This window comes from Oculina patagonica, chromosome 8, assembly GCF_052425735.1.
Source record: "Oculina patagonica isolate OP01 chromosome 8, crgOcupat, whole genome shotgun sequence".
NCBI classification, from domain to species: domain Eukaryota; kingdom Metazoa; phylum Cnidaria; class Anthozoa; order Scleractinia; family Oculinidae; genus Oculina; species Oculina patagonica.
The window spans coordinates 3,310,730-3,336,268 of NC_135765.1; the positions used below are offsets into that span (position 1 = coordinate 3,310,730).

At 38.3% G+C, this 25,539-nt stretch overlaps 3 protein-coding genes across 6 annotated transcripts; 1 reads left to right on the forward strand and 2 right to left on the reverse strand.

The window, feature by feature from the left end:
- Positions 1–553: 553 nt before the first annotated feature.
- On the reverse strand, positions 554–2,314 carry LOC144662447 (uncharacterized). Its single transcript, XM_078523250.1, has one exon. The coding sequence runs from the start codon at positions 1,918–1,920 to the stop codon at positions 1,111–1,113; it is 810 nt and encodes a 269-aa protein (XP_078379376.1). The 5' UTR covers positions 1,921–2,314; the 3' UTR covers positions 554–1,110.
- A 1,340-nt stretch (positions 2,315–3,654) lies between these two features.
- On the reverse strand, positions 3,655–15,998 carry LOC144662907 (activating signal cointegrator 1 complex subunit 1-like). 2 transcript variants are annotated; one of them, XM_078523843.1, is made up of 8 exons: positions 15,815–15,998; positions 15,400–15,600; positions 9,201–9,379; positions 7,355–7,444; positions 7,214–7,260; positions 6,453–6,572; positions 5,444–5,654; positions 3,655–4,866 (listed from the first exon to the last, which is right to left on the reverse strand). In XM_078523843.1, exons 1-8 carry the CDS (start codon positions 15,927–15,929, stop codon positions 4,750–4,752), a joined length of 1,080 nt encoding a protein of 359 aa, XP_078379969.1. In that variant the 5' UTR covers positions 15,930–15,998; the 3' UTR covers positions 3,655–4,749. The 2 variants fall into 2 exon arrangements, with proteins under 2 accessions (XP_078379969.1, XP_078379968.1); XM_078523842.1 differs by having other exon boundaries at positions 3,656–4,866; positions 15,400–15,603; positions 15,815–15,997.
- A 2,912-nt stretch (positions 15,999–18,910) lies between these two features.
- LOC144663419 (uncharacterized) lies at positions 18,911–25,339 on the forward strand. 3 transcript variants are annotated; one of them, XM_078524362.1, is made up of 7 exons: positions 18,912–19,097; positions 19,361–19,476; positions 20,240–20,389; positions 20,929–21,054; positions 22,108–22,188; positions 22,505–22,597; positions 24,483–25,339. In XM_078524362.1, exons 1-7 carry the CDS (start codon positions 19,052–19,054, stop codon positions 25,203–25,205), a joined length of 1,335 nt encoding a protein of 444 aa, XP_078380488.1. In that variant the 5' UTR covers positions 18,912–19,051; the 3' UTR covers positions 25,206–25,339. The 3 variants fall into 3 exon arrangements, with proteins under 3 accessions (XP_078380489.1, XP_078380488.1, XP_078380490.1); XM_078524363.1 differs by lacking the exon at positions 22,108–22,188 and having other exon boundaries at positions 18,911–19,097; XM_078524364.1 differs by lacking the exon at positions 19,361–19,476 and having other exon boundaries at positions 18,955–19,097.
- Positions 25,340–25,539: the final 200 nt, after the last annotated feature.

Consider the following 25,539-nt stretch of genomic DNA (forward strand, 5'->3'; position numbering starts at 1 on the left):
TACCTGCCCCTCGACAATACAGACATACAATGTTTTCAGCCCCGCTCACCCTCCCCCCCCCCCCCAACTAATCGACTCCTGTTCGCAATGAAGCGAAGCAACTGACGTATTTTTTTGTGAATGAGCATTATGATTTTTTTCATCATTTTTAGATTGTTTTTCTTACCTTATAAGGCATTGAGCGGGGTAGAATAGTACCGCACAATTACTGAGGACTACAAATTGGTTGTTGTTGATAGCAATGATGTGAAGTGTTCCGATGGAAAAAATTTTTAAAATAAGATTTTTCTAAGCACGGTTTATATATACACAAAAAAAAAAAGATGATATAAAAAAGAAGGGGTGTGGGGGGGTTTGGGGGGGGGGGAGAGAAAAAAAAAAGAGCAGATGGGGAAAAAAAAAATGGGGGGGGGGGGGAGAAAAAAGGGCCGGTAGTTACCCTATGCTTGACAATTTGAATATTCCGGTGAAGAACAGAAAAAAAAATAAGATGCATAAGTAGACGATTCAACCCCCCTTGACCAACATAACACAAACCGGCTTTTGTGTGTTGGATAAATTTATTACTATATATTATCATCGATGAACGCAATCCACCAGGGATTGGGCAGAAGTATTACTATACTGATTAGACTTGGACCTGTTGTTACAACTTAAAGCCTTTTATCATTTAGTATTAATGGGGTGTAGTGCCGGACTACTGGACTATCCAATATATTTCTGATTCCAAAAAATTATTTTACTCAGTTTTGTTTGAGGAGAATTTCGCGCAGGATAATTATATCTGAGCAGATCTTTTCAGAAATCTAGTAGGCAATTTTTACGAACACTACCGACAGCTACAATCAAGCAATTTTCAACAAGAATCGAAGTAAACTTTCAACAATGTTCAGTTCAAAAGCAAATTTTCTCTGAAAGTTCAAATATTGAATTAACTGTGACCCGACCCTAACTACCCTTCGACTTTTTGGAGTAAACGAAACTAATAACAAAACTCAACAGATCTATACAATCTATACGTATAAGTCATTTTAAATATAAAAATAAGCACCCTATTACTTAATTCACTCCTTACACGTATATTAGGACTATATGTCTTAAACTTTATACTTAGCATAGTTCAGTGTTTTTTGGTACGATCTTTTTCGCTGACAGTGCTTCATAGTATGGCATGCACTCCTCAACAACAGATGCTACCTCAGAAGGAAGATCTTCCACATCAAAGGCCGTGCAGCTGGCTCGAGGCCTGTTCTTCTTCACTCTTGCTTTGAATCCTGAGCTCTTCAGCGCATCTTCATGCCATCCTGCCCAGGCATCCCATTCTGGCACAGGACCCGGTTCCCAGGATGTCATGTTCTCTTCGTACTCAAGACCAACTGCTTCACAATAACTCTGCAGGATTTCATTTGGATAATCCAGAAGATCGTCTGCATCGACTACGACGGGATTTCTGTGGATATTTCTGTCGACGAACTCATACAACTCCAACATCTGACGGAATCCCGCTTCTGTGGGATCGAAATAGTCCCATCCCGTGAGCTTCGGGTTCGTGGAGGCTTTGTATAGCGAGTAAACGGCTTTGAGAGGATGGCGGATCAGAAAGGAGTGTTGAAAGTTCTTGAAACCCTCTTCGGTGAAAATATGCATCTTGTTTTCAACGCAGTACGCCATTTCCTTGGAGAACACGAAATCTCTTCCATCGTACTCTTTTTGTAACATTTTGTTGATCGAACGGTACGTCGCTTGTTGATTTGTTTCTTGAGCCGCGTATCTCGGGCTTTGCTTCTCTGGGCCGAAGTAGTACGCTTTTGAGTACGGTTCGTGAAAGATTTTTGAGTTCTTTAGAGTCATGATCGATCTCTCGAACGCCGTTGAGACGCACCGCGGAGCCGTCCAAAGAAGAATTCGATTTTTCGACATCTTGTGTAAAGTGAATCCGCGCTGAACGATACAAACAAATTCGCTATTATTACAGTACTTTAGATACTTAGCTGCCCGCCTGTCTGGGTAATAAGCTTATTTTTAACAACAAGGCTTCTTTGATGCTGCTTTCTCTTCTTTTCTTTTTTTTTTCGAATCTGAGACTAGCGTCCCTTGTGTTCTCAAACCAAACTGGGCGTCAATTCAATCCCGCGGTTTATATAGACTGCTACCCACTGCTAGCATTGTGACAAAGGTGCGAAGCATACTCCCCACGCATTGCTTAGTTGGAGGGCAATCCAGAGAGACAGGTGTATGCTTTACAAAGCGATTTCCTCCCTTTAACGAAAAAGATATTGAATATAACTATTCTAGACACAATTACAGCGGGCAAATCAAAGTGCAGTACTTAAAATCTATTTAAAACACGCTCTTTCAGGTCATTACTGGAGCGGCTAAGAATAAATGAAGTACGTAAAAATTTAATGAGAAATCCAAACTTATTTTTGCAAGTTAAAATTTGTGTTTATTCAGTGAATTGCGGCGTTAAAAGATCATTAATAGCGGATCTTATCAAAATTTGCGGATAGGGAAACATCTGTGTTCTGGCCACAAAAAAAGCCATGTTAAGTTCTATGACGTCACTTGTCAAAAGCCTTACGAGTTGAACTTCCCTCGCGGGGTGATTTGCGCTCACAAAATTGCTGTTAAATTTCACGATTTTTAAGCGATTTCTTTTATTTAAAAGTTATGATGAAGATATGTTATGTTGGAAATAGTTCTTCGCATTATTTAACGAAATAATTTGTTCCAGCGCTATGTTTAGAAAGACAGTTATCAGGAAAAGGCGATTAGAATTTTAACGCGGTTTTTAATTTGACTACCCGTGAGAAATTGACCATGTGACTTCAACTTAAAGTTACCTCAGAAGATGACGCACAAAAACAAAAAAAGGATCAAGTTATTAGCGAAAGACAAATCCATTTTTTTTTATTTCTTACGTACATGAATTGTTTTATGTAAGCTCCAAATCGAAATGCGGTGACACACAATGGTATAACAAACATACATGCATAATTTTCTATCGATGTATTTTCTTATTTTTATGCAGCTGTTATTTATTTATTTTTAGAATTCAGTTTAATACTGGCAGAATATCAAGTTTGTTTCATGGCGATCGCTATGTTAAATAAGCTACTCATTTCATATAATATTAAAATGACCCAGCTAAAAAATTTTCCTAAAAATAAACAGTCACCGAAAAGGAAACTAAAATATTACGACCACCATCTATGCATCAAAATTAGTATCTATCTTTAGCTTATCTTTCTAGAAAACACTTGTCTACTGAGTTAACTCGCGTCTACAAGTTTATTTTTTTCTATCAACACCTGTTCAAAACTTCGCTTTTTTGCGTTCCTTCCCCTGAAGTTTTCGTTTCCATGTGGGGGAATTAAAAGACGTAAATAGGGATAACTACTTTAATAACGTAAAAGATAACACCATTTACTACTTATAACCGACATATCAACATATACTGCTAATCAGCAAATTGATTGGTCTGGAGGACATACGTTTGAAAAGATTTGAAGAGCTTCGAGCGATTCATAGCTTGGTTATGCTTCCTCTATGGCTATTTCAAGACTCACTTAATTATGTGCAAATCCGAAAAACGTTAACACTTTGATGTGACCTTATTATCGTCAGTTGATCTACTCTGTTTTTTTTTTTTTTTGTGGAGAATGATTTGATATTGATTTGTCAATTGTCTCGATCAACCAATCAAAAGAAAGATCAAACCAAAGCGATAATCACCGTTAGAGTTTGTGGTTTATTTATCTCACATCTGATTGGTTTTCCTTCGTGAAGCAATAACAATAATATTAGGCAAATAATCTCACTAATTAAGACGGAATTCGCCAGGACTTCGAGTATTGATTGGACAACATTATGTACCAATATTATTTACATCCTATTGCAAAATTCTGTGTTACTGTTTTTAATATCTCATCAAAAGAAATCATTTCTAACACCAAACATCGGAAACAAATTTCGAAGGTTCCGATGAATCGCCTAAAAGAAGATTTTACAAAATAGTTACACGTGAGATTTTACTTACAGTTTACATGGTTCTTGTGAACTTTGAAATTCATTTTCTCAGGCTCCGGTTTTTTTTTTGTCTACGGATAATTTAATCGCATCTTTAGCTTTTAAAAAGGGTAGAAAATAACCCAATAGGATTGAAATTATCCTGGTACTTAATTTTTGTCCAACTAAAGTTAATATTACGCGATTTCCTGATGGCGGAGTCCGTCTTAATCTCACAAGTGTCTTGTGCCCAGGTGCCACTCTTTCCCAACAAGCGGTTGGGTACGAGGCACAGAAATCACGCTTTTCTGATCGCACTGTAACTGTGGTATAAGGAAATGGTGTCTTTTGTTTTGTTCAACCTGGCCGCGGACAGAGCCAAGTTTGAATTAAAAGACTTCAAAAATGGTCTAAATTTTTTGCCCCGACTCAGCCGTCTCTTCTGCGACAAGTTTTCCAAGACAAAAAACGCTTGTCGATTGTTTGGTAGTAGTGTTTAATAATGATACTTCATCTTCATCATACATGTTTTACCGCGTTTGGCGGACATGTTTCTCGCGTTTGGCGGCATTCTCGTCCCCAGAGGCCACGATCCGTCTGTGCTGACCAGAAGGATCGCGGCCTCTGGGGACGAGAATGGTTTGGCGGCGGTTACATGTTTTCCCGCGCTTTGCGCCGGTTAGTCATTGATTCAGTGCGTTCCCGCGCGTTGTGATTGGCTAGAGAATAGTTGCTAATTTTTCACGGTAAAGGAACAGACGCAGCGCATTGATAATGTCCCTCAGCATCGAAGCTTCCTCTTGTGGAAAGATGAATCGTGTCCAAGTGGTATTCGCCAAAGCTGAAGTCTTCAAATAACTGCAAAAGAAGATTTGGAAACAAGATTGCGAGTTCCTGATTTGAATAAGCGCTCTCCTTTCAACAAGCCCCCCCCCCCTCCCCCCCAAAAAACAACAACAACATACAAACATGTTTTTCTTAATGAGCGCATTTATTTTAATAAGTGCCCCCTTTACCAATAAGCGCACCCATTTCTTAAGCACCCTTATCAGAGTGATTTTTCCGGGACTCCAAAATTCACATAAGCAAGGGCCCAAAATTTTATCTTTTTTATTTTTTTTTTTTTTTTTTTTTTTGTTTTTTTTTTTTTTTTTTTTATATTAATAATATTTAATTAATAAAATTAACATTTTCATTTCCATGATCTCAATATTATTTTTTCTTTACTGTCTGCAATACGTTCCTTATCATGTTAGTTCCGAGAATTCAGTTCTTACTAACGTATTTCCAGAACTTTCCAGGACTGGGAGTTTTTTTTCCTAAGACTTTCCAGGATTTCCAGGATCTGTACGAACCCTGCTTTCCGATAAACGCCCAAAACATAACAACCAAACCATTAATTACAATTTTTATTAACAAAAACTGAATCCCTCACCGTAATGATTTTCCTTGCGTCAAAAGATATTCTCTTTTTAAATCTGGGGGGTACATCACTCCTGCTTTTTTTCGCTGGTGTTTGTTCCTCAGGATTATCACGCTGTTTAGTGTTCATTACAGTTGCATGTAGCTTTACTTTGTCGTATTCTCGTTTCATTAATCCTTTAGATACAAATCTATCAACCAGAGCATCACTTAGCCTTTGGAGCCTGAAGAACAACTAATGAAAGTTCTATTAGTAAGTGCATAATAATTACTCATAAGGGATAACAAGAGTTGACGAAGCAAATTGTTGTCATTACTTCTATGCATTTGAAAAGTTTGAACATTATTTTGAATTTCCGTTCTTGTAACGACTGGTTGTGGCCAAAAAAAAAAAGCATCACTTTTTGTAGATACAGGGCCCAGGGGTACTTCCTTACATAAGGCAAACGATATTTTACGTACATTTGAGGCTCACAATGTATAAGTATTGTAATTCAAATGAAGATGCCATTTATGCAGTGCCTATACCCATAGCCTGTTCCAGGCTCTCGGTAGTTGGGGGAGAATGAAAAACGCTGGCGAGCAAGGAAAAAATAAGGGGAACAAAGGCATCTTCTTCCACCCTTGTTTTTTCCTCGCTTGCCGCGTTTTTTGCTTTCCTCTTCAACAACTGAGTGACTGGAACAGACTACTATACCCTTCACAGCGGCACGAAAATTGACGTCACATCCGCTCCGCCGCCCGAATTTTGACTCGAAAGTGAGCAAACTGCAAGAAATTGTTAAAGAAATAGTAGGTGAAAGAACAGTCAAGCGGGACACCGTGGAGTGAATATCAATTTTCAATCCATAAGCGGCGAAACCAACATTCCAGGGAGGCGTAACTTTGGCAAAGCAAAGACGGAATTTAAGACTTTGATGGAAAATTTTGGCGGCAATTACACATGAACTGCGCACGCGCGCTGCGTTGACCGCTGTGTGACTATACCCAAGGCAATGTAACATATCAAACATAGTATTCACCTGTTGGAGCCATCTTTGATGAGAACCTTTGCATACAAAACATCCACCTCAGCTGGATCATCGTTCATGTACTCCACACCCTTGAGTTCAACTACTACTGCAGTGTCCTGAAGGCAATTACTAAAAACAATAACAAACAGTTTGTATGTTGTTAACACATTGACTTTTCATCCTACAGTAAAGTCATGTGAGTTGGCTCTAGCGGTCAACTATGTGGATTAAGTGCTAGTGCGAGACCAAACTATTAAAGGACTGAGCAGTGGCATTGGTTATAAAAATACTTTGCAAGATGGTTTTTGAATTGTAAGCTTGTTGGTGAAACCCTAGTGTGACCATTCAAATTAAAGCTATTGAGCAGTTCTTTCATGTGGTACTGTCCATTATGTTGTACAAGGTGGTGCTTACTTTTAAGTCTATGGATAAACCCTAGTGTGTGACCATTCAAATTAAAGCTTTATTGAGCAGTTCTTTTATGTGGTACTGTTTCTGCTGCTGTACAAGGTGATTAAAACTTTTAAGTCTGAGGATGAGCCCAAGTGAGCAATTCTCAAATGAAGCTACTGAACAGTAGTCGTTTGCTGACATTGCACCTTCAAGTCTGTGGATGAATTTAGGTGTCAGACAAATAGGCTGTTTCAACAATAATGTCAGTACTAGCTTGTTAATATTTGCAGTTACGGTAGATGTCTAATTGAGTATTTCCAAAGCATGTTCTTGTCCTAACTCAATTCCAGGGTAAAGAATCAATACATTTGACTGACCTAACAAGTTCTTGGTAGCACTGGGACAACAAATCTGCTGCATTTTTCTGCAACAAAACAAGGATGGTAATGCCATTGAGGTTAACACAATTAGAAACAAGCAGCTTAAATGTTAAAAAAATTTAATATTGAACTTCTTACCACTTCTTTGTCACTTAACAAGGTCATCATACCGATAGTCAAGTGAATCTTGCTTGGCAACTGAAATATGCTGGCATCAATTCCTCTACACTACAAAATAAGACATAATAATGAATCAATAACGGTTTTTGTATGATGTAATCAAAATACTAAAACAAGCAAATGACCCTACTAGGCTTTCCTTTAAACAAATATTTTTCTCAGTTACACTGGCATAATTTATTTACTTTTAAGGCACGCACAAAATGATGAATTTTATTGTACTAAATAAATGCAATGATGATTTGTTTTTAGCACAACGTGATTGTATTAAAGGTAGCCTGAATAGTACTCCTGGTGGCTTAAATAGAGCCCCTTGTATTAGCTTCAATTACACTCTGACTTCTGAATGTTATTTTTTAGTATAATAAAATTTTTGCAGTATAATTTTTTGGTAATTTCATTCTGAAGGGCATTATGTAGAGCTAACAATATTATTGTTATTATTGTTATTGCATGATGAATATATTACCTCAGGGCTCGAAATTGCGACTCACTGGTCGCCAATGCGACCAAAAATTGAGTGCTGGCGACTAGATTTTCAGAACTGGTCGCCAGCTGGCGACTCACTCTTCGTCCGTTAACTTTTGGTTGCATTACTGTCTGTTTAAATTCTCGTTTGCTTGGTTAAAACGTAGAAACAAGAAAAAGTTAGTCCACTCACCAAAATTCTTTACATGCCGCGTAACATTTTCGTTCACAAACCACACACTTTAATCATCGTTTGTAGCGCGTTTTAATATGTTATTTGCTAAACCAGCGTTTAGCGTTTGTGCAACGTTATGGTTTGGTTCATTTCTGTCGTTCGAATCGTTCATTTCTATGGGTTGAATCGTTCGTTTAATTATATGGTTTGAATCGTTTGGTCTGTTTGGTTAATTTTATACAGTTTGAATCGTTTCAATCTTTCTTTTGGTTCGGTAAATGTTGTTTTCAAATGTTGATGTGATTTATAACAATTGTTTAACTGATCGTTTGAGGCAACATTCAATAACTTTGGTGATTTTATCTGAAAAGGTTGCGATTTTAAAAGGACGGCTTTGAACAGAGACGAAGCGTCTGCCGGTGTCCGCTAAAAATACACAAGTTCACACGAACAATTAAGTCTTATGTTCTAGCGCGCAAAGAATCAATATTTATTGCTTCCAAAAGCAAATTTGAGATTTATTTAAATAACTTTTTTGGATCCAAAAACATTTTGTGTTCTATTTTGTCTTTGTTAATTCTTAGTTGGAAGCCGTGTTATGTAAACATTGACAAATTTGCATTTCGGTTGAAATTTGATATCGTTTCATTCATATTGGGAAATTTTATTATCGATTGTTTTCCATCTGAAACCTTATGCAACTAATCGGTTTTTTATCAGAAGATATTTATCTAACCATATAATACAGTTTAAAATAATGACATGCCTACGATCTTTATTTATTCGACGCCTACTTTTTATTCTTTACCATTCCCGACCAGATTTAATTCATGCAAAAGCACGTGAACTAAACCTTGATCTGTACGCGTGGGAGCAAAATTTCTTATCTCATCTTGTTCTCGCAATTTTCGAGTACAATATAATTTCACTCACATTTTCCCCAAAACAATGTTACAAGTTTATAATTCGTTTTCTTTCATAAAGTAAAAATTTATTCGCAGTGTACGCGTTCTTGCGAACGGGTCCGAAAACCTCGTTCTTCTTACGTGAAAATTGTATATTAAATAAGTTGGCGACCAAACTTTCTGATCTGGCGACCAAATTTTTCCCTTTAGTCGCCAGCTGGCTCCTAAGGAAAAAAGTTAATTTCGAGCCCTGTACCTCAAAACAATCTTTAAGCACTCTCACTTTAAACTCATCAACTTTCTTTGCTAAGTTGCTCTTGTACAAAGGAAAACACAAAAAATGTGTAAAAGGAATCTTCTGCCTTGATGATTCAACGATTACTTCTATACGGCTTCTTGCTCCCACAACACCACTCCTTTGAGGACCGGTTATAACTGCAATGAGACATAAAATGAACTAAATAAACAGCAGTAAAGAAGCCTGCAAAACTAGAGTTCTTTAATTAAAAATTCAAGCCTGTAAAATGCATGTAAGAAAGCATCTCAAAATGGAAACCTTAAAGGATAAAAGAGGGGGGAAGCCTCAAGCCATGTGGCCCATACTGCCAGAACTTATCCCAGTTTCTGTAGCATTAAGTGGCTAGGAATGTTTCTACTCCCCCCTGAATTATGTCGCCGGAACCCATCACAGTGACCCCCAACCAGGGCTGGAACCCAGGCCGCTCGATCCGGAGTCCAGCACACTTACCATTAGTAAAAGACGTACAGTAACCTGATGACTCCATAATCATCAGTATGCTGGACTCTGGATTGGGTGGTCCAAGTTTGAGCCCTTGCTTGGGTCACTGTGTTGTGTTCTTAAACAAGATGGGTACTGGAAAATTCCATGATTCATTGTTGTCGTCATCAACCTTTCTTGTGGCAGTAGGTGCACAAGGCTCCATTGAACCACCTAAACCATTCCTGAATCTGCCCCACCAATGATGAATTCCTGAAATTTCAATGCTGGTATAGGTAAAGGTAAAGCCTGCTGTTGAGCCAAGTGGCTTATCAGGCTGGAGATTATCCTGGTTTCTGTAGCATTAAGCGGCTAGGAGTATTTGTACTCCCCCCAATATGGGATGATAGTCCGTCGAAGGGTTACCCCCAGCAGTAAATTCATCAGTACCTATTTATACACCTGGGTGGAGAGGCACTGTGAGAGAAAAGTGTCTTGCCTAAAACCACAACCCAGTGTCTCTGCCAGTAGTCCATGAGCCAGAGCCCCAAAATTGGGTTGTCGGTTTCATCCGGGGGGAATAAGGTTCTTTGTTTTTTTAAGGAAGCCCTATCACTACAGAGTTAGAAAATGCCTGATAGCAAGCAATCGGTGGTAGTTTCTGCGAACTACAAAGGTTTTAGTGCCGCCCCCCCCCCACCTAACTGTAAAATCTTATTAACAATGGTCGACCAAAATAAATTGTTAAAATTATACCACGCAAAAAGAAAAGTCGATCGAATACTGCATGACGCTCACGTCATTGAGTGTTTTAATAATTTAATATATATATATATATACGTTTTGTAACGACAGGTCACGTGACAAATCACGTGACCCGCTCCCGATTCTGAAATTCGTTTGTGTTTGGAATAATCCCAAACCTATGAATAAGTGAAAAATACTCTGAATAAAATTTCATAGACAAACGTTTCCTTTGTGTTACAATTGATTTAATTTTGATAGCCTTGATTATTTTTGATAATTTATGATATCAAATTTGAAAAAAGTGATTTTCTTGCATTGGCTGATGGAATGCAAACCAAACGGTTGTAGCTGAGTTTGTTGCAGGAGCAAAAGACTTTGAATGAAACTGTAAATTAAAAGGCTTCTATATTACTTTAACTGGAAAGTATCATTGTAGTTTTGTCAAAAAAGGAAAACAAATGAACTGTACTCATTGTCTTTGAAGTGACTTTTTTGTGACAGTTTGTGGCTATGGAAAGTTGTCATTTCTTAGCGCTTATTCGTTGTGGTAATTCTAATTTGTCGACAATTGCAAGTTTAGAGTTTCTTTAGCTCCAACAAACCAAAACACCTGGCAGGATTGAAACTCAGTTTAAAAGCAAAGTTAGCCTAAATCTTAGCCTGACTATCTGTTTGCTTCCTTTTAAAAAAAAAAATTCGTAGCTGTTGAATGATAAAATCACTTCTCTTCAAAGTTATTTGTTTAACGGAAATAGGAAATATAATTAGTACAAGATGATCCAAAGTAACAAAAACAGGAACCTATTTTGTCACAGTCACCTTAAATTAAAAACCACCAACTGTTACATTTGGGTGTAACTGGAACTGCAATCTTAGGAGCTGTCCATGTAGTTTGGAGGTAAATTTCAATAAGATTTCTAAAGCAAATCACCACACTTTTCCATGGTATACACTCTTATAAACCATAGAAATGACGCCATAAAATGTCCAGAACTTTTCAGTCATATCACTTGCCAACGGCTCATTATTCCATCTGAGTTTTGAAAATGTTGTGGGTAATTTCTATGTTGTACAAGAGTGTAAAACAAAAGAAGTTTGACGAGCTTCTTCAAACTCACATCATGACAGATGTCATCACAGCGTGAAAAAATGTCTTGGAGAAGCAATGCCGTTGTAGTAGTTGTAGTAGGTCTCTTTTAAGGCTGAGTTATTGTAATGGTCTCATGACACAAAGATAGAATCTCCAGACGAGGAAAAAGCTCCCACATCCTCTGGGACTATTGCCCTTATGCTTTGTCTCTACCCCTTTTCATTTCTTTCGCAAGCTTTGGCAACTACGCCACAGAAAAAAAGCAAATGTGCAAATTCCCCAAAGCTCTACGTCAGTATTTGTCGAAGTTTGCTCGGTTCCGAAAGTGACTGTTGGATAAGTTCTCTTTAATGTTGCTAATGCAGTTTTGAATGCTGAGGGAAGGTGAACAGTTCAAGAAAATATGTAATTTGACAAATATCAATAATTGTCGGCACGGGGAGTCAGAGAGATCTTTGCGAGAAGAGGAAAACGGCATCAGCTGCGCAGCATCAGAAGTATTCGGAGTTTTCTAACAAAAAACAGCCAAAGTTTTTCGTTAAATGTGGAATCAAAACCACAGAAATCTTATGGCATCAACAGAGTTGTTAACACTTTTCGTCGGGGCACCTGCAAGGCTGTTGTTGGAAATGCGCGTAAACTGTATTTACCTTTGCCTTAAAAGGAAAGGCACTAATTTTAAAACTAGCAAATAAGTGAAAAAAAAGCTGTAAAACCTTTACCAGGCTACTAGGGCGTGGAAACTCTTATTAAAAGGTTAACAGCTTTGACCGCCAAATTTATGCTGCTACGTCATCAAAATTCTAAAATCCAGAATCGCGAGACCCTGACTTTTTATCCTTCACTGGCTGTTAAGTTAAATACAAAGCTTGACATCTGGAGGGGCCGCAAGCTCTCCCTTTTCGGGAAGTGTCTTATTGCAAAGAGTATGGGCCTTCCACAATTAGTCTACTCGGCTTCGGTGCTCGATGTATATTCAGACGATATTTCAAAAATCAAGAACTCCGTCTTTGGTTTTATCTGGAACAAAAAGCGGGACAAAATTAAACGGGATGTTTTATGCCAAGACTACGGACGAGGTGGACTACCTGCCCCAAATCCAACAATCTTATCTAAATCCCTACGTCTAGCCTGGATTTCAAGACTTTTAACTTCGGACCAAACTCCAACAGAAACATGGAAATCTATTCCATTGTATTTCTTTAAGAAATATGGCGGGCTAAATTTCCTCCTTCGGTGCAACTATGATCTAAAGTTTCTAGAAGAATCTGAAATTCCGACTTTTTATAAACAGATACTAGCCAACTTTCTTGAAATAAAGTCTCTGTATAAGCAAGAGGAAGACGTCCAAGAACTAATCCTTTTTAACAACAAAGACATTCGGATTGGTGGCAACTGCTTTTATCGACAAGAATGGAGGGACAAGGGAGTCATTTCAGTCTTAGACATCCTAGACGACAATGGAAAATTGCTATCTTTTCAAGGTTTCCAAAGTAAATTCAATACCAAATCAAATTTTCTAAGCTACTTGCAGGTAACTTCGGCCATCCCAAAACGCTTGCTTCAAAAAGCAAGATATATCACCCTTAATAAGCGGGACACAATGGCAAATGACACCAACTTCCAGCTGAGCCCCACACTAGCAATTAATTTACTTAGGATGAAATGTAAGGACTACTACTGGTTGTATATCAATAGCTCTACAACCGAAGCCTCCGGTCCAAAAAAGTGGGGGCGGGAACTCGGCCCTGAGAATATAGACTGGAAGTCCAAATTTGCTCTTTTAGGAAAAGTTAGTCAAGAAAACAAATTGAGGGAATTTAATTATAAACTCATACATAGAACAGTTGTAACCAAAAAGAAGCTGCACATGTATGGAATAAAAAAAAAAAAAAACGATGCTTTTACTGCGATGAAACGGACTCGATTTTGTACACCTTCCTTGAATGCCGCTATTCTTTATCTTTTATGAACAAAGTTGTGGAATGGTTTAACCAGACTAATAATTGTATGCTGTCTCCAACACTCATAGAGAAAATATTTGGCATAGAGCCAGTTGACTGTAATGACACCAACAATCTGGAATTGAATTATTGTCTTTTATTTGCCAAATATTACTTGTACTATCAAAAGACATTTACCAAGCCATGTATTTTTAATGAGTTCATCAAAAAACTTAAGTGGAAGCTTGAAATTGAAAAGTCTGTTAAAAGGTAGTACTGTAAACTATAACTCTTACTGCTTTTATGTATAAAACAAAACAATCTTGTTGATTTCTCCTCTCGTAATGTGTTGTACCAAACGAATTTAATTTGATGAAATGCCGTAGTCTCTCTTAGTGAGATGTGGGCCTATCGTATTTTAGTTAAGTATTAAAATTCAAGATTAGAAGAAAAAAAAATCATAATAGTAGTGTCGTTAACTACGATTGTAAAAGTATATAGGTTTTTTTCTGTTAAGTATTGTGTTAAATTAAGTTAGTTGTTGTAAGTGCTGTAAATTGTTTAATTTAATTCATTATTTAGATTTATTTTTATTTTTAGGCATACTATTGTGTTGTAAATGGACTTTTGCTGTCAATAAAGTTGTGTTGCAAAAAAAAAAAAATCCTTCACTGGCTGTTAGACGTCCTAAATATTTATCTTATTGAAGGGTTTCAGCTCGATAGCATCCGACGTCTTAAAGATATAACATTTTGAATGGCCGCCTGAAGGCTGTCATGTTTGCTTAAAAAAAGATTCATCCAGTTATTTTAAACAATCTGAACAGTTGAGGTTTCACAAGAAGTGTTTATGTTTATGTTTACGTGTTCATGAAGGTGAACTGACCGCTTTTTATAGCAGAAGTAAATGCCAGATGTTTTCATTGATTTCCGGCGGCCATCTTTGTGCCCCTTCACAGGGACTCCAACATGGGGTTTCCATACTGTACTCTCTAAATTTGTGTGAAACATTTTAACGGATAACTCGAGTACGGAATACCGTTCAGACCTGAGACTTGGGCACGAAGAATTTCTAGTTATTTTCCACAACCTGTAATATTCTTGATTTTTTTTGACCCAATAGCGTTGGATTTATTTTTTGCAGCGCGTGACAGTATGGTTACTTGCGTGACAGTGAAAACCAGCAATTCTGTACTAAAACGGGAGAGGCTGCAGTATGGAGGTTAAACCTGTGCTCATGCAACCGAAATAGAAACTGATCTGTTCTAGATGACTTTGCTTCGCTAATTGAATTAGGTGCGAAGACGTGTGTAGACTGCCCAACTGTGAAGATCGACCAGTTTTTTCTGGACCAATATTGTAAAGGCGGAAAGTTTCAATATATATAATATGTGATTAAGGGCCTTTCAACTTTTCCAAATTATCAGGAATATGTCTTTTGTGAAAGATAATTTACAAATTTAAGATAAACGGATGGAAGTTTAATTTTATCCCAAGAAAAAATAACACCAAACAGTCAAAGTCTGCCCCAGTATTCGTAAAACAATGCTTACTTTTAATGATCACGTGACAGATCATGTAACTTTTAAAAGAAGCAAATAAACTTATATCGAGTCTCTAGAAAACGATTTAAGATATTATAAAGCTTTTTGAAACTTTTTGTTATTTTTACCGGGTTCTTTTTTAACAGTTCAGCCTTAGCCTCGTTTCCATGCTAAGAGAAAACTTTTAAAGGCTCCCAAGTACACAAACTACCACTAATCAATTGCTATCAGGCATATCTGACTATTTACCACTCTATCTTCCTAAAAATCGCGATTTGGGTTATTCCCCCCAGATGATACCGACCAACCTACTGGCTCATGGACTACAGGGCTCAAAACCGGACTGCTCGATCTGGAGTCCGGCACACTATTTTTTAGGCCACCTCGCCTTCCACCAATGCTGGTAACACTCACCAATGTCTCCTTCCTCTCCCTGCCTGGGAATCATGATCTGCGTGCTTGTTTCTTTTTCTATTTTCTTCTTTGTTTCTGCTCTCTTTCCAAGAATAAATCTAAATAATGAACTTGGGACTTCCATGCACAGCCTGTATCCTTCCTTAGTCTTCTCAACTGATTCAACAGCATCACACGCTTCGTCTTCCCAACTCCACTCCTCTGCTAGTGATCAAATATTTTTGATTGTGAATCAATTTTCTTTAGGACGGGCTGATAGTAATTAGCCCATAAATCACGTTTGCCTATCATAGCCGAGTGCAGCTAAAAATCACCTTAGGATTAAGTGTAATCTAAAGCTTAAAACTCTTATTACAGTCGAGTGCAAATGGAGTTGTCATTCTTGAACTTAGCTACATTGCAGTTAGCTTTATACCTTCATAATGCTGACTTGAACCCTGGTCGGTATGATGTTCAATTTTTTGTTCAAACGGCATTTTTCGGTAACAGCGTCCTCCTATGTTTATTAACGTTGGCTTCATTACATCCATGTTTAAAAACTGGTTTAAAAATATGGGTATAGCCGTCTAGCTGCGTATAGGTACGGGTGCTCTGTGTTGTGCTACTTCGCCGCCATCTTGGATATGTGGCCGTTTGCAGACTGGCACGAGTTCTTACCCAGGGCGCTTTCCAGTCGACCAAAAATTCTGGTTTGAGATTCCGGAAAATTCCAGTGGCAAATGGAACAGCATTTTCCAACTTTTCCGGTTGACTGCACAGAAGGCAAAACAAAATTTGCATATGGCCAGGTAGTGCGTCTAATATGGAAATTTCTACGGTGCATTAAAATAATGCACTGTGGCCGGTTTCCTGCACATATAACTCGATATTTTTGCAAATAAAAAGCATTCCGAGCACTGAATATAAACGCCATGAATGACATCGTGGCGACAAATACAGGGACCTTTCGAAAGGCACACTACAAGCAACGAAAACGTCCCGAACCCAAAAAGTTTAATGAGCAAAACAATGGCGTAGCCTGCACGCGCGTTATAAATATTTGTACATTTCAGTTTGCTGCCGCCTGCAAAACAACAACGAAAAACAACCGAGTTCAGCTAAATTTTTTATTTGAAGTTTCAAGAATACTTCCTTAACACATGTAGCTGCTTTCAGCTGCACAAATCGCTAAATTTTCTGCCGAAGGAACTTAAGCTGAGTGTAAAATGGTAGCTTTTTCCAAAATTTCCGATAAAGAGGACAACCTCGCAAGGTAGACCCAAATTTTCGAAAACAATTTCCGGGAACTTTCAGTTCCATTTGATTTTGCTTCTGGAATTTCCGGGGTTTTCGGTTGAATGGTTCGCATTTCGGAAAGTCAACACTTTCCGGATTTTCTGGAAACTTTCCCAGGAAATTTCTGTACCATTCGTTCTTGTTCCGAAATTTCCGGAATTTTTGGTCGAATGGAAAGCGCCCCCAAGTTCCAAACGCTGGAAATCTCCCGCTTCGCTCGGATCGTTGATTTGAATAGGAATTTAGGGTAAGTTCATTAAATATAACAAGGGGGGGGGGGATGAAGATATTGAAACTCGAAGCTTGAAATTTTAGCAGCCCCCCTGGATAGCGGTTCAATTTTTTAGGAGCCCCCCCTTTGGTAGTCGAAAAAATTTCAGAGCCCGCCCCCCCCCCCCTCCTTCAATTCCTTTGCTCCCCTGATAAAAGATCGCTAGACTGTATCAAATACATTTACCGTCATTGTCTTCAATGGTTTATACTATGACAGACTTGAGATCCAGTTGTGATGAGATTCTTGTTGAGTTCTTGAGTATTTATTGATTTATTGTCGCAGAGTGCTAGGCAGTCTGCCATCAAGGGGTCACTGAGAACCGAGAATTACCAATACTTGATTAATAGATTTATTAGAGCCGCAAAGTAGTAAGTTTGTACAATCAATCTGACATCCAGTGAGAAACAAACAGTAAAAATTTTTGTTACAGAGTAATCTTTTTTATAGTTCCAGTTAGCAGATTTTGAAATCTTGTTGAAACAATGTGGTTTTAGTATAAAAAGGTCGGGCATTTCTAATTTTTGAAATTATTTGAAGCATTTTTGGAATGAACAAGAGTGTTATAATCCCTGAAACTACATTTTGTTATATCTGTAAACAAGTGATATAGCTGAGTTGCACAGGTCATTAAAACTGTTGAGTTGAAACCATCCGATCTGTATGATGATGTCATGTGTTGGTTTTGAAGTATACAAATTTTTGGAGCCCCCCTCCTAGCCCAACAATTTTTCAGAACCCCCCTTTGGGTGTCTTAAATTTTTCAGAGCCCCCTCTCAATATCTTCATCCCCCCCTTGTCATATTAAATTAACTTTCTCTTAGCTGCTATTCTTATTCAAATCAGCGATCCAAGTGGATCCGGCCTGACTTTTTTCTGCCTTTTTCAGCTTTTTTAACGGTGCTGACACCTCGATTTCTAACTAGTATTTTATATTCCAGGGTGGCGACTCCGGATCGAGCGGTCATAGTTTGAGGCCTGGCCGGGGTCAATGTGTTGTGTGCTTGGGGAAGACACTTTACTCTCATAGTGCCTCCCTCCACCCATGTGTATAAATGGGTACCGGCGAATTTACTGCTGGGGGGAACCAAAAAACAACTACAACAACTCCTGAAATATTTCTGACACTGACTCAGTGAAACGTAAAGTAATTTTTTTTAATACTGTCCAAAATAGAACTTGCAAAAACGTATGACGTTTCGGCCGAGAACCTTCGATTTTCTTCGGTTTCTCTGCGAATGCAATCCTTTAAGAAAAGGCCCGGCTTTTGCGATAATTCCCCTCTATGTCTACAATAGTGGCATGTTCATAATCCATACATTCATGGTTTGTTTAAATCTACATCTAGGGCCTACGTACTAACAGGTTACAGGTTGCAACGCTGAGCATATTAAAACTCATTGAGGGAGTGATGGATGTATTAAAACAAACAACGCAAACGCCAAGAAATGAGCCAAGCTGGGCACCAGTCAGCCGCACGGTCTGAATACCCGATTCCCTCTATAGCGCGCGCCTGCAGGGAATCACGGTAGTTGTATTCATCAAACCCTGCGCGAGACTTAGCAACGATGTCTCGCGCAGGGTTTGATGAATACAACTACCGTGATTCCCTGCAGGCGCGCGCTATAGCGGGAATCGGGTATTCAGATTTTCGATATCTTTAGGTTGTCGCGCGCTCTTTTCGCGCGCGCACCTTTAAAACTCAATTTTGGTTTCATGGCGCAAGCCAGCGTTTTTAACTTAAATCTTGACTTTTCACTGATAAAGGGCTGAGCCCGAAACGTATAAAACTTGTAAACACTTACTTCTCATTTAGTGAGAACTTTTTTTAACTTTGTACTTTTACAAGTGATTTATTCTTCCATTTATAACTATTTATCATAATGATCAGCGCGCGCACAAAATGAGCTTGGCTCTAATTCGTCATCTTCAACCGACTGTTGCGTTGGTTGTGACGTCATTTATCCGTTAGATCCATTCAAGCGATATTCTTTTAAAAAATTCAAACGAGTCGTCAGTAAACAAAAACATAATAGCTTAACTGCGATTTAACGAAAACAGTGCCTCGCCCTTTAAAACAACAGCCTTCAAGATATTAAGAAAGAAATGGCGTCAAAAAATCGCAAGAAAAGGCAACAGAATAACACTGAAGGTATGCGTACAATAACTTGATACTTGTCTCTAACGCCCAGGTACTTTACATAGTCATTTTCGGAGCTGGGAAACATTGGGGAAACATACGCGCGCTACAAATGTTTCTGGAAACATGTTTCCTGATCAGCTACGCGATAGGAATAAAAAACAGCCCGGGTTTTACCCAAAAAAGTTCGCATCTTGCGTATCTTTCATTTATAAACAAACATGTGACACTCGGTAGCAATGTGTTGAAAATGGTTATTTTTTTACCCGTTGCAGATTCAGGTACTTCAAAGCAAGACCTTTTGCGTACTGTTCGAAAGTTAGAAGCACAGTTGGCACAAGAGAAGTTTTTCTATGATAAAACAAAATCCGAGCAACAACATGAAATAAAGGTACGATTTAAAGTTCATATTTCAAACTTTCAATGTTTCGCAAGTGCAGAATAGTTTTGAGTTTTCATTTTTGATACAACATACTGTATCTCTGAAAAGAGATCTGTACGCGGAGACAGTCTTGAAGAAATTTGAAAGAAAAATTATCTGCGGGTCTCGCAGTTTTAAAGCGTATAGGTTATACTTTACCGTTTGGAACTAGATTAACAATGTAAAAGGCATTAATTTTACTATTTTTGATTTTTTTATCACTGTCGGGGCTATTAATAAAGGTCTTTCTGAGAAACTCCAGCAGTTACAAAATAGAGCTGCCAGGATCATGTTTTCAAGCTTTAAAACACGATCTAGTGAAATACTAGATGAACTAACAAAGTTTTTTAACTGGTCTGACACTGACTGAAATGCTGAACGTTATATATAACAACATTCAAAAAACTAAAATAAGACGTTAGATGAACTAGACTGGAAAGGACTGGAAAGTAGTTCATTTTATCAGTCAGTCGAACAGGCTAGTACGCGAGCATGCGAGGAAATCAGTGTTAGATAATAATAATAATAATAATAATAATAATAATAATAATAATAATAATAATAATAATAATAATAATAATAATAATGGTAATGGTAATGAAAATGATAAGACTGGAGTCCTCCGCTTGATTCTAGAGATATTAAAGCTTTTAAAGTTATAAAGGCATAAATCATACTTTTTAAATATTTGTACACATCCTTCTTTCTTTTTCTCCGTTTTGTTCTTCAACAGACTCTTCACGGAAAAGTGAAGAGTTTAGAAAGGCAAAAGCGAAGTTTACTGGAAAAGTTGGAACAGAATCCATATGACCAGCAAACCAAGATGCAAAGCGAGCTTAATCATACAAACAGTAAACTGAACGAGGCCAACCAACAGCTTGTTGTAAGTATCAAATTCACGGGGAGGGGGTGGGTGCATGGGGAGGGGAGGGGGCGGAATGCGCCTTGGAAATTAAAAAGAACACTGTAAAAAGGGTACCAAATTAGTTTCTAGGGCGCGGCTAAAATTCACAGTTACAAATATTTTTTTTCAAGCAAGTTTTTCGCCGTTTGGACACCCAACGCAAGTCAACGCAAGTCTTGCTGTTTACTTCAAGTACTGAATTGCGCGCAGTAGCATTGAAATGACTTTTTTGACAAGTTGCGTGCTGAGTAAATTTGCCAGTCCGTTTAGCCAGCCAAGTCAAGTCTGTACGTAACTTCAACTTGCGACTACTTGCGTCTAATTCCTTTACCATTTTGCCAGGGCTTAATAACTTGTAGCTGCATCATCTTTCCCTTTTGGTCCCTGTATCGGTATTTTGTCAAGCTGATGCTTTACTTGACTTTTCCGGAATTCGGCCTCGATGAACTGTTTTTATCTGTAGATTCTAACGGTAACGCAAGTAATGTCCATGTCAATGTTCTGTGTTTTGTCCACAGACCTGTAAGCAACAAGTGGAGAAACTTTTGCGATCCAACCAAGAAATGAAGAAATCTAATGAAAAGACCACTGAACAGCTCCTGGATAAAATTAAGCACAAGAACTTAAAAATCAAGAAACTTGAAGTATGTAAAAAGCTCAAAAGCCGTAAGGTTTTATATTAAAAATAGATCTGACATAGGCGTACCGGCACCTTCGGTCCTGGGGGGGGGGGGGGGGGGGGGCGGAGACCTTTTTACCCGAAAAAAAATGGCATGGGTTGAAAGCCGAAAAAAGAGGCATATAAAATAGATAATAAAACGTGCATTGAAATAGTTGCGAACAAACTTCGCCTGCTTGCTTTAAGTTCTTTAATTAATTTCGTGGCGTCGTCCGAAGGTGTCAAAACACTGAATCCTTTTTCGGAAATATTTAATTTATTCATTTTAGTTCAGCAAAAATTAAATTAATCGTGGGGAGCCAATTTACATTGTTTTCCCCCCATTTGGATGAATGGGTTTTAAAACATTTCGTTGAACATTTTAAGCTAGCCCTGAGAACTAAACATCCGAGTCGAAAGCATTAGCTTCATTACATTTAAAACAGCTTTGTTTAAAGGTCTTGCACTAAATCCACCGTGCGCAAACGCTCAAGCTATAGAAAAGCTGATTGCAACTGAATCAATCTGAGGGGTCACCCAGAATTTGCGAGGAAAATCGAACATGATTATAGCAATTTGCGAGAGGAAACAAAAGCAGATGAATGAGAAATTTGGACTTTTGAACCACAAAGTTCGGTATATTTCCAATACTTTTCCTGTTGATGTAATTCGTTTCGGCTTATTTTCTATTTCTTCTCAAGGCTCATTGCCCGAATTCCAAGTATTTTTCACGAAAAAATTTGGCACTGGGGGTGCTGCAGCCTCCCTCGCTCCCCCGCCTCGTACGCCTATGAGATCTAGCAGTGTCATCTGTCAAATCAAAATTTCACTATTTTTCCACAAATTCACTTATCAGCATTCACGTTAAAAACCATACGTTATAAACTTGTTATCCTTTGGTTCATGTTTTTCCAAAAGGTTTCTTCACAGTTTGAGTTCAATACCAAATATACTTTATTGTTTATACCAACAAAGTTTATATTCCTCAGGAGATACATGCCTAGCTTTTTATTCATGTTTATCTCTCCTTTCTTTTCAGGAAAACATTAAGCAATTGAAAATGTCTCAGAAAGACGGTCAAGTTCTTAACGAATCTCTTGCTATGGAAAACATCTCTAAGGTAAAATACTTTTGGGCATTTAATAGTCGTTTATTATGTTATTTTTACATTGGGTGTATTTTTGAAAATTCCAGAGTAATAGAAAACAGAGAATATTGCCGTTATTTGTACTGAAGGATGACAAAAACTAACGATACATTACGGTATTTAATTTAAAAATACAGACAGTAACTAGTCAGCCAAAAAAGACTGGTTGGGTGTTAGTTGTCAGTTTTTACCGTTTACTCTCATTTAATAAAATCGATTGATTGATTGATTGATTGAATCATAGTTAGTAGAGAAGATTGATTGAATGAGTGTTTTTTCTTTCCTTTAGCCTTGTGAAACTACACAGATGTGGGAAAACTGGGATGACGAGATTAAACAGAAAGAGGAAAAACGCCGGCAAAGAGTCTATGGAAAAGAGTTTGTGAGTTGCCTGAAATTTATGTCGTCTCCTCGGCTGAAGAGGCGACTGACAACGGATCATTATTTATCATGTCGGTGCATGTTTGTATCAAACAGGTTACAATACTTCTGCTCATCCAGGAGCGGACCCAGGATTTGCACTGAGGTTTCTCATACGTGTCAGCGTACACGAAGTATTTTGCGGTATTCTTCTCTCGGTAATAGTAATCGATAATCACTCGTAAGTGCCTCGTAACCCGAAGTAAACAACCGATGACAACGTAGAACAAACGGAACAAGGCATTAACTACGTCAAAAAACGTCGACACGATATGCTTTCGAGATGTCTGTTAACTCGCGCGCGCTTATGAAATAAAGGTATTCGTTAGCGTCTACCCTGGACAAATAGTACATGCTAAATCAACTACCGTATTTACTCGAATAAGCGCCGCGGCGCTTATTTAATTTTTCGCGCGTCAAGTGTGGCGCTTATTCGAGGGCGGCGCTTATTTAAAATTTGGACGCCACAAAAAATCTTATCTTTTACAATAATTGTAAAGAGCGTCTTTTGATTGTCAGTATTTGTCCCTTGCTGAGACAAAAGTGGCGCTAGCTTCCCTGGCAAAGTTTGCAGCGTTCACATCATTTACAGAACTTTGTATTGTAAGAATGTTAAATAGATAAGCTAATGGGCGAAAAATAATCACTTTGAACTGCAAAATATTGCCATTGTTGAAAAGAAATGTTCTTGTTTGTTTTAGAGTTGCTTTGTAGTGCCATTTTTAGTTCCACGAAATTCATCAAATAAGCACGGCATCGGGACTGCGGCGCTTATTTGAGGGCGGCGCTTATTAACTTTTTTGTCCCAAATGCGGCGCTTATTCGAGGGCGGCGCTTATTCGAGTAAATACGGTAATCAGAGCGCATGCTTTACTTAAGTTGTACCACACAAAAGTATGCTACGTCTACTCCAGATAGCCTTTCTAGATCATCTTGCAACTGTTCGATTATTTTTACCCAAATTTCTCTGCTACACTGCTGAAGCTTGATATTTTGATCCTTTCTCAACACCTCTAGTCTATGCCAACAAAATCCTAATTAATGCGCTACCGTGACCGAACAATACAGTAATGCACAAAGCTCAATCAAGCTCAGCACTAGACACATGTACGCAGTGCGGACCTATTTTTCTTAGGAGGGCTGCACCACTAAGGAATGGCGTAACTGACATTTTTTGCAGAATACCAGTTGTATTAGAAAGGTGCAGGTCATCTCAGGGGGAGGGGGGGGATGCGCACCCCATGCACCCTCCCCCTAGATCTGCCCCTGTCATCCATCTCAGGCAACTGCCCGAGGTGCATGCTACATTTTTATTCAACACATGACCAAAAATAGACAGTGGCACATCATGATCATCAACTTTATTTAATTGTCAAGAAATTCTAGCGTGCCTTATATGAGCTCCACTAATCAGGGACACTATTAACTAAGAATTATCTAGGGGTGAGACCTGGAACATATCCCAAAATAAGCATAATACAGTCGGGGGAACAAGTGCCAGTTGATGGCGACATCACTTCTCCAAAAAGTGACTGAGCCTGCGGTTTTCAACCCAGAAGTTGCTAAGCAATCTGACGCATTTGTACGCGCGATTGCTTTCGTTGCCTGACTCGTAATTAAGCGCTCACGCTAGTTTTTGATTAGATAAAATAAGTACTTCAACGAATATTGGCCAAAATTGGCACTTATTCCCGCGACTAATACGTACATTTAAACGTAATTTTAGCTGTAAGTTTGAAAAAGGTTTTGTAATATTTAAAAGAGACCACATGTTTTCGTGGCAGTGGTGCCCCTAAGATGAGAATTTCCCTGTCTAAAGAAACTGCATGTATCTTTTATCTCTAAAGGTTGCGTCCAACGGGTTGGAAGAAAAACAGCAAGTGGAGGCATTTACAGTGAATTTTCCTTTCTTGTACAATGGCAACAAGGAAACTGAAGATAAACAGGATTCTAATAAACAAGGCGTCCTAAAAAGTGAAAGTGTTCCAATGAATTTCTTAACTAATCGATATCCTGAAACAGGCTTTCAGGAACATATTAAAGAGCAAGAGCAACCTTTAAAGCAGATCTGCTCAGATAGTCACAAAACTAAGGATGCCACGCAAACCCAATTGCAAATTAGTAGCCCTAATTTTAAAGACATAACGGAAAACAATAAAGGAGGCACAAAGAGTAACATCAAGGAAATGGAACTGTCATCTCTATATACAAAGGAAAATAGCAAAGATGAACGCCCATCGAGCAGTATTGGGATAAAGAACGGCTTCAAAGGATGGCGCACCACAGAATGTGAAAGTATTAAACGGCTGAGAAATTTTTATACAAGGATCGGTCTTGGATCAAAAGCAAACGCCGCAGAAGATATTACTGAGGAATGCTTACAGCGTTCGTTTGGCGAAGCGGAAGGCTTCACTAAAATAACTGAGAGTAAACGACCTCCGCCAGGATTCAATACCACTGACGTAGACAATGGGTTCGCTATGCTTGCTGGGATTGACTTCCCTTATGCCATGCACATGCGCATCGAGCAAACGGTAAATAAGGAGATAAGGCCATCATTCAAAACGTGAGGACTGAAGGAAGACTAACTGTGCCTGTTATTTAATCATTTTAACAAAAAAACCAGTTATTTGTTGCACTTTGTATATAAAAAAATAAAAAATAAATTGACAACTTTTAAAATATTTCCGATGATACGGTTACTAGATACAATTGCGTTGCAGACGAACTAAACCCGGTAAACATGTCGAGGATTTTGTGACACGTCCGGCTACAACGCAGGCTAATGAAAGCTTTCAAACCTCATTTTTGACACAGAACATTAAATATGAGCTAAACAATGTCATTTTTCTTATGGAAATGATTAAATTCAAAGCGTAAAAATTCCTGAAACACAAAAATAAC

Coding starts and splice junctions, on each gene's coding strand:
- LOC144662447 (XM_078523250.1), bottom strand. CDS start 1,920: ATGTCGAAAAATCGAATTCTTCTTTGGACGGCTCCGCGGTGCGTCTCA.
- LOC144662907 (XM_078523842.1), bottom strand. CDS start 15,929: ATGGATGTAATGAAGCCAACGTTAATAAACATAGGAGGACGCTGTTAC. Junction 6,573..7,213: donor TGCTACCAAGAACTTGTTAG/GTCAGTCAAATG, acceptor TATTGTTTTTAG/TAATTGCCTTCAGGACACTG. Junction 4,867..5,443: donor ACGCAAGGAAAATCATTACG/GTGAGGGATTCA, acceptor CTTCTTTTGCAG/TTATTTGAAGACTTCAGCTT.
- LOC144663419 (XM_078524362.1), top strand. CDS start 19,052: ATGGCGTCAAAAAATCGCAAGAAAAGGCAACAGAATAACACTGAAG. Junction 21,055..22,107: donor TAAAAATCAAGAAACTTGAA/GTATGTAAAAAG, acceptor CTTTCTTTTCAG/GAAAACATTAAGCAATTGAA. Junction 22,189..22,504: donor CTATGGAAAACATCTCTAAG/GTAAAATACTTT, acceptor TCTTTCCTTTAG/CCTTGTGAAACTACACAGAT.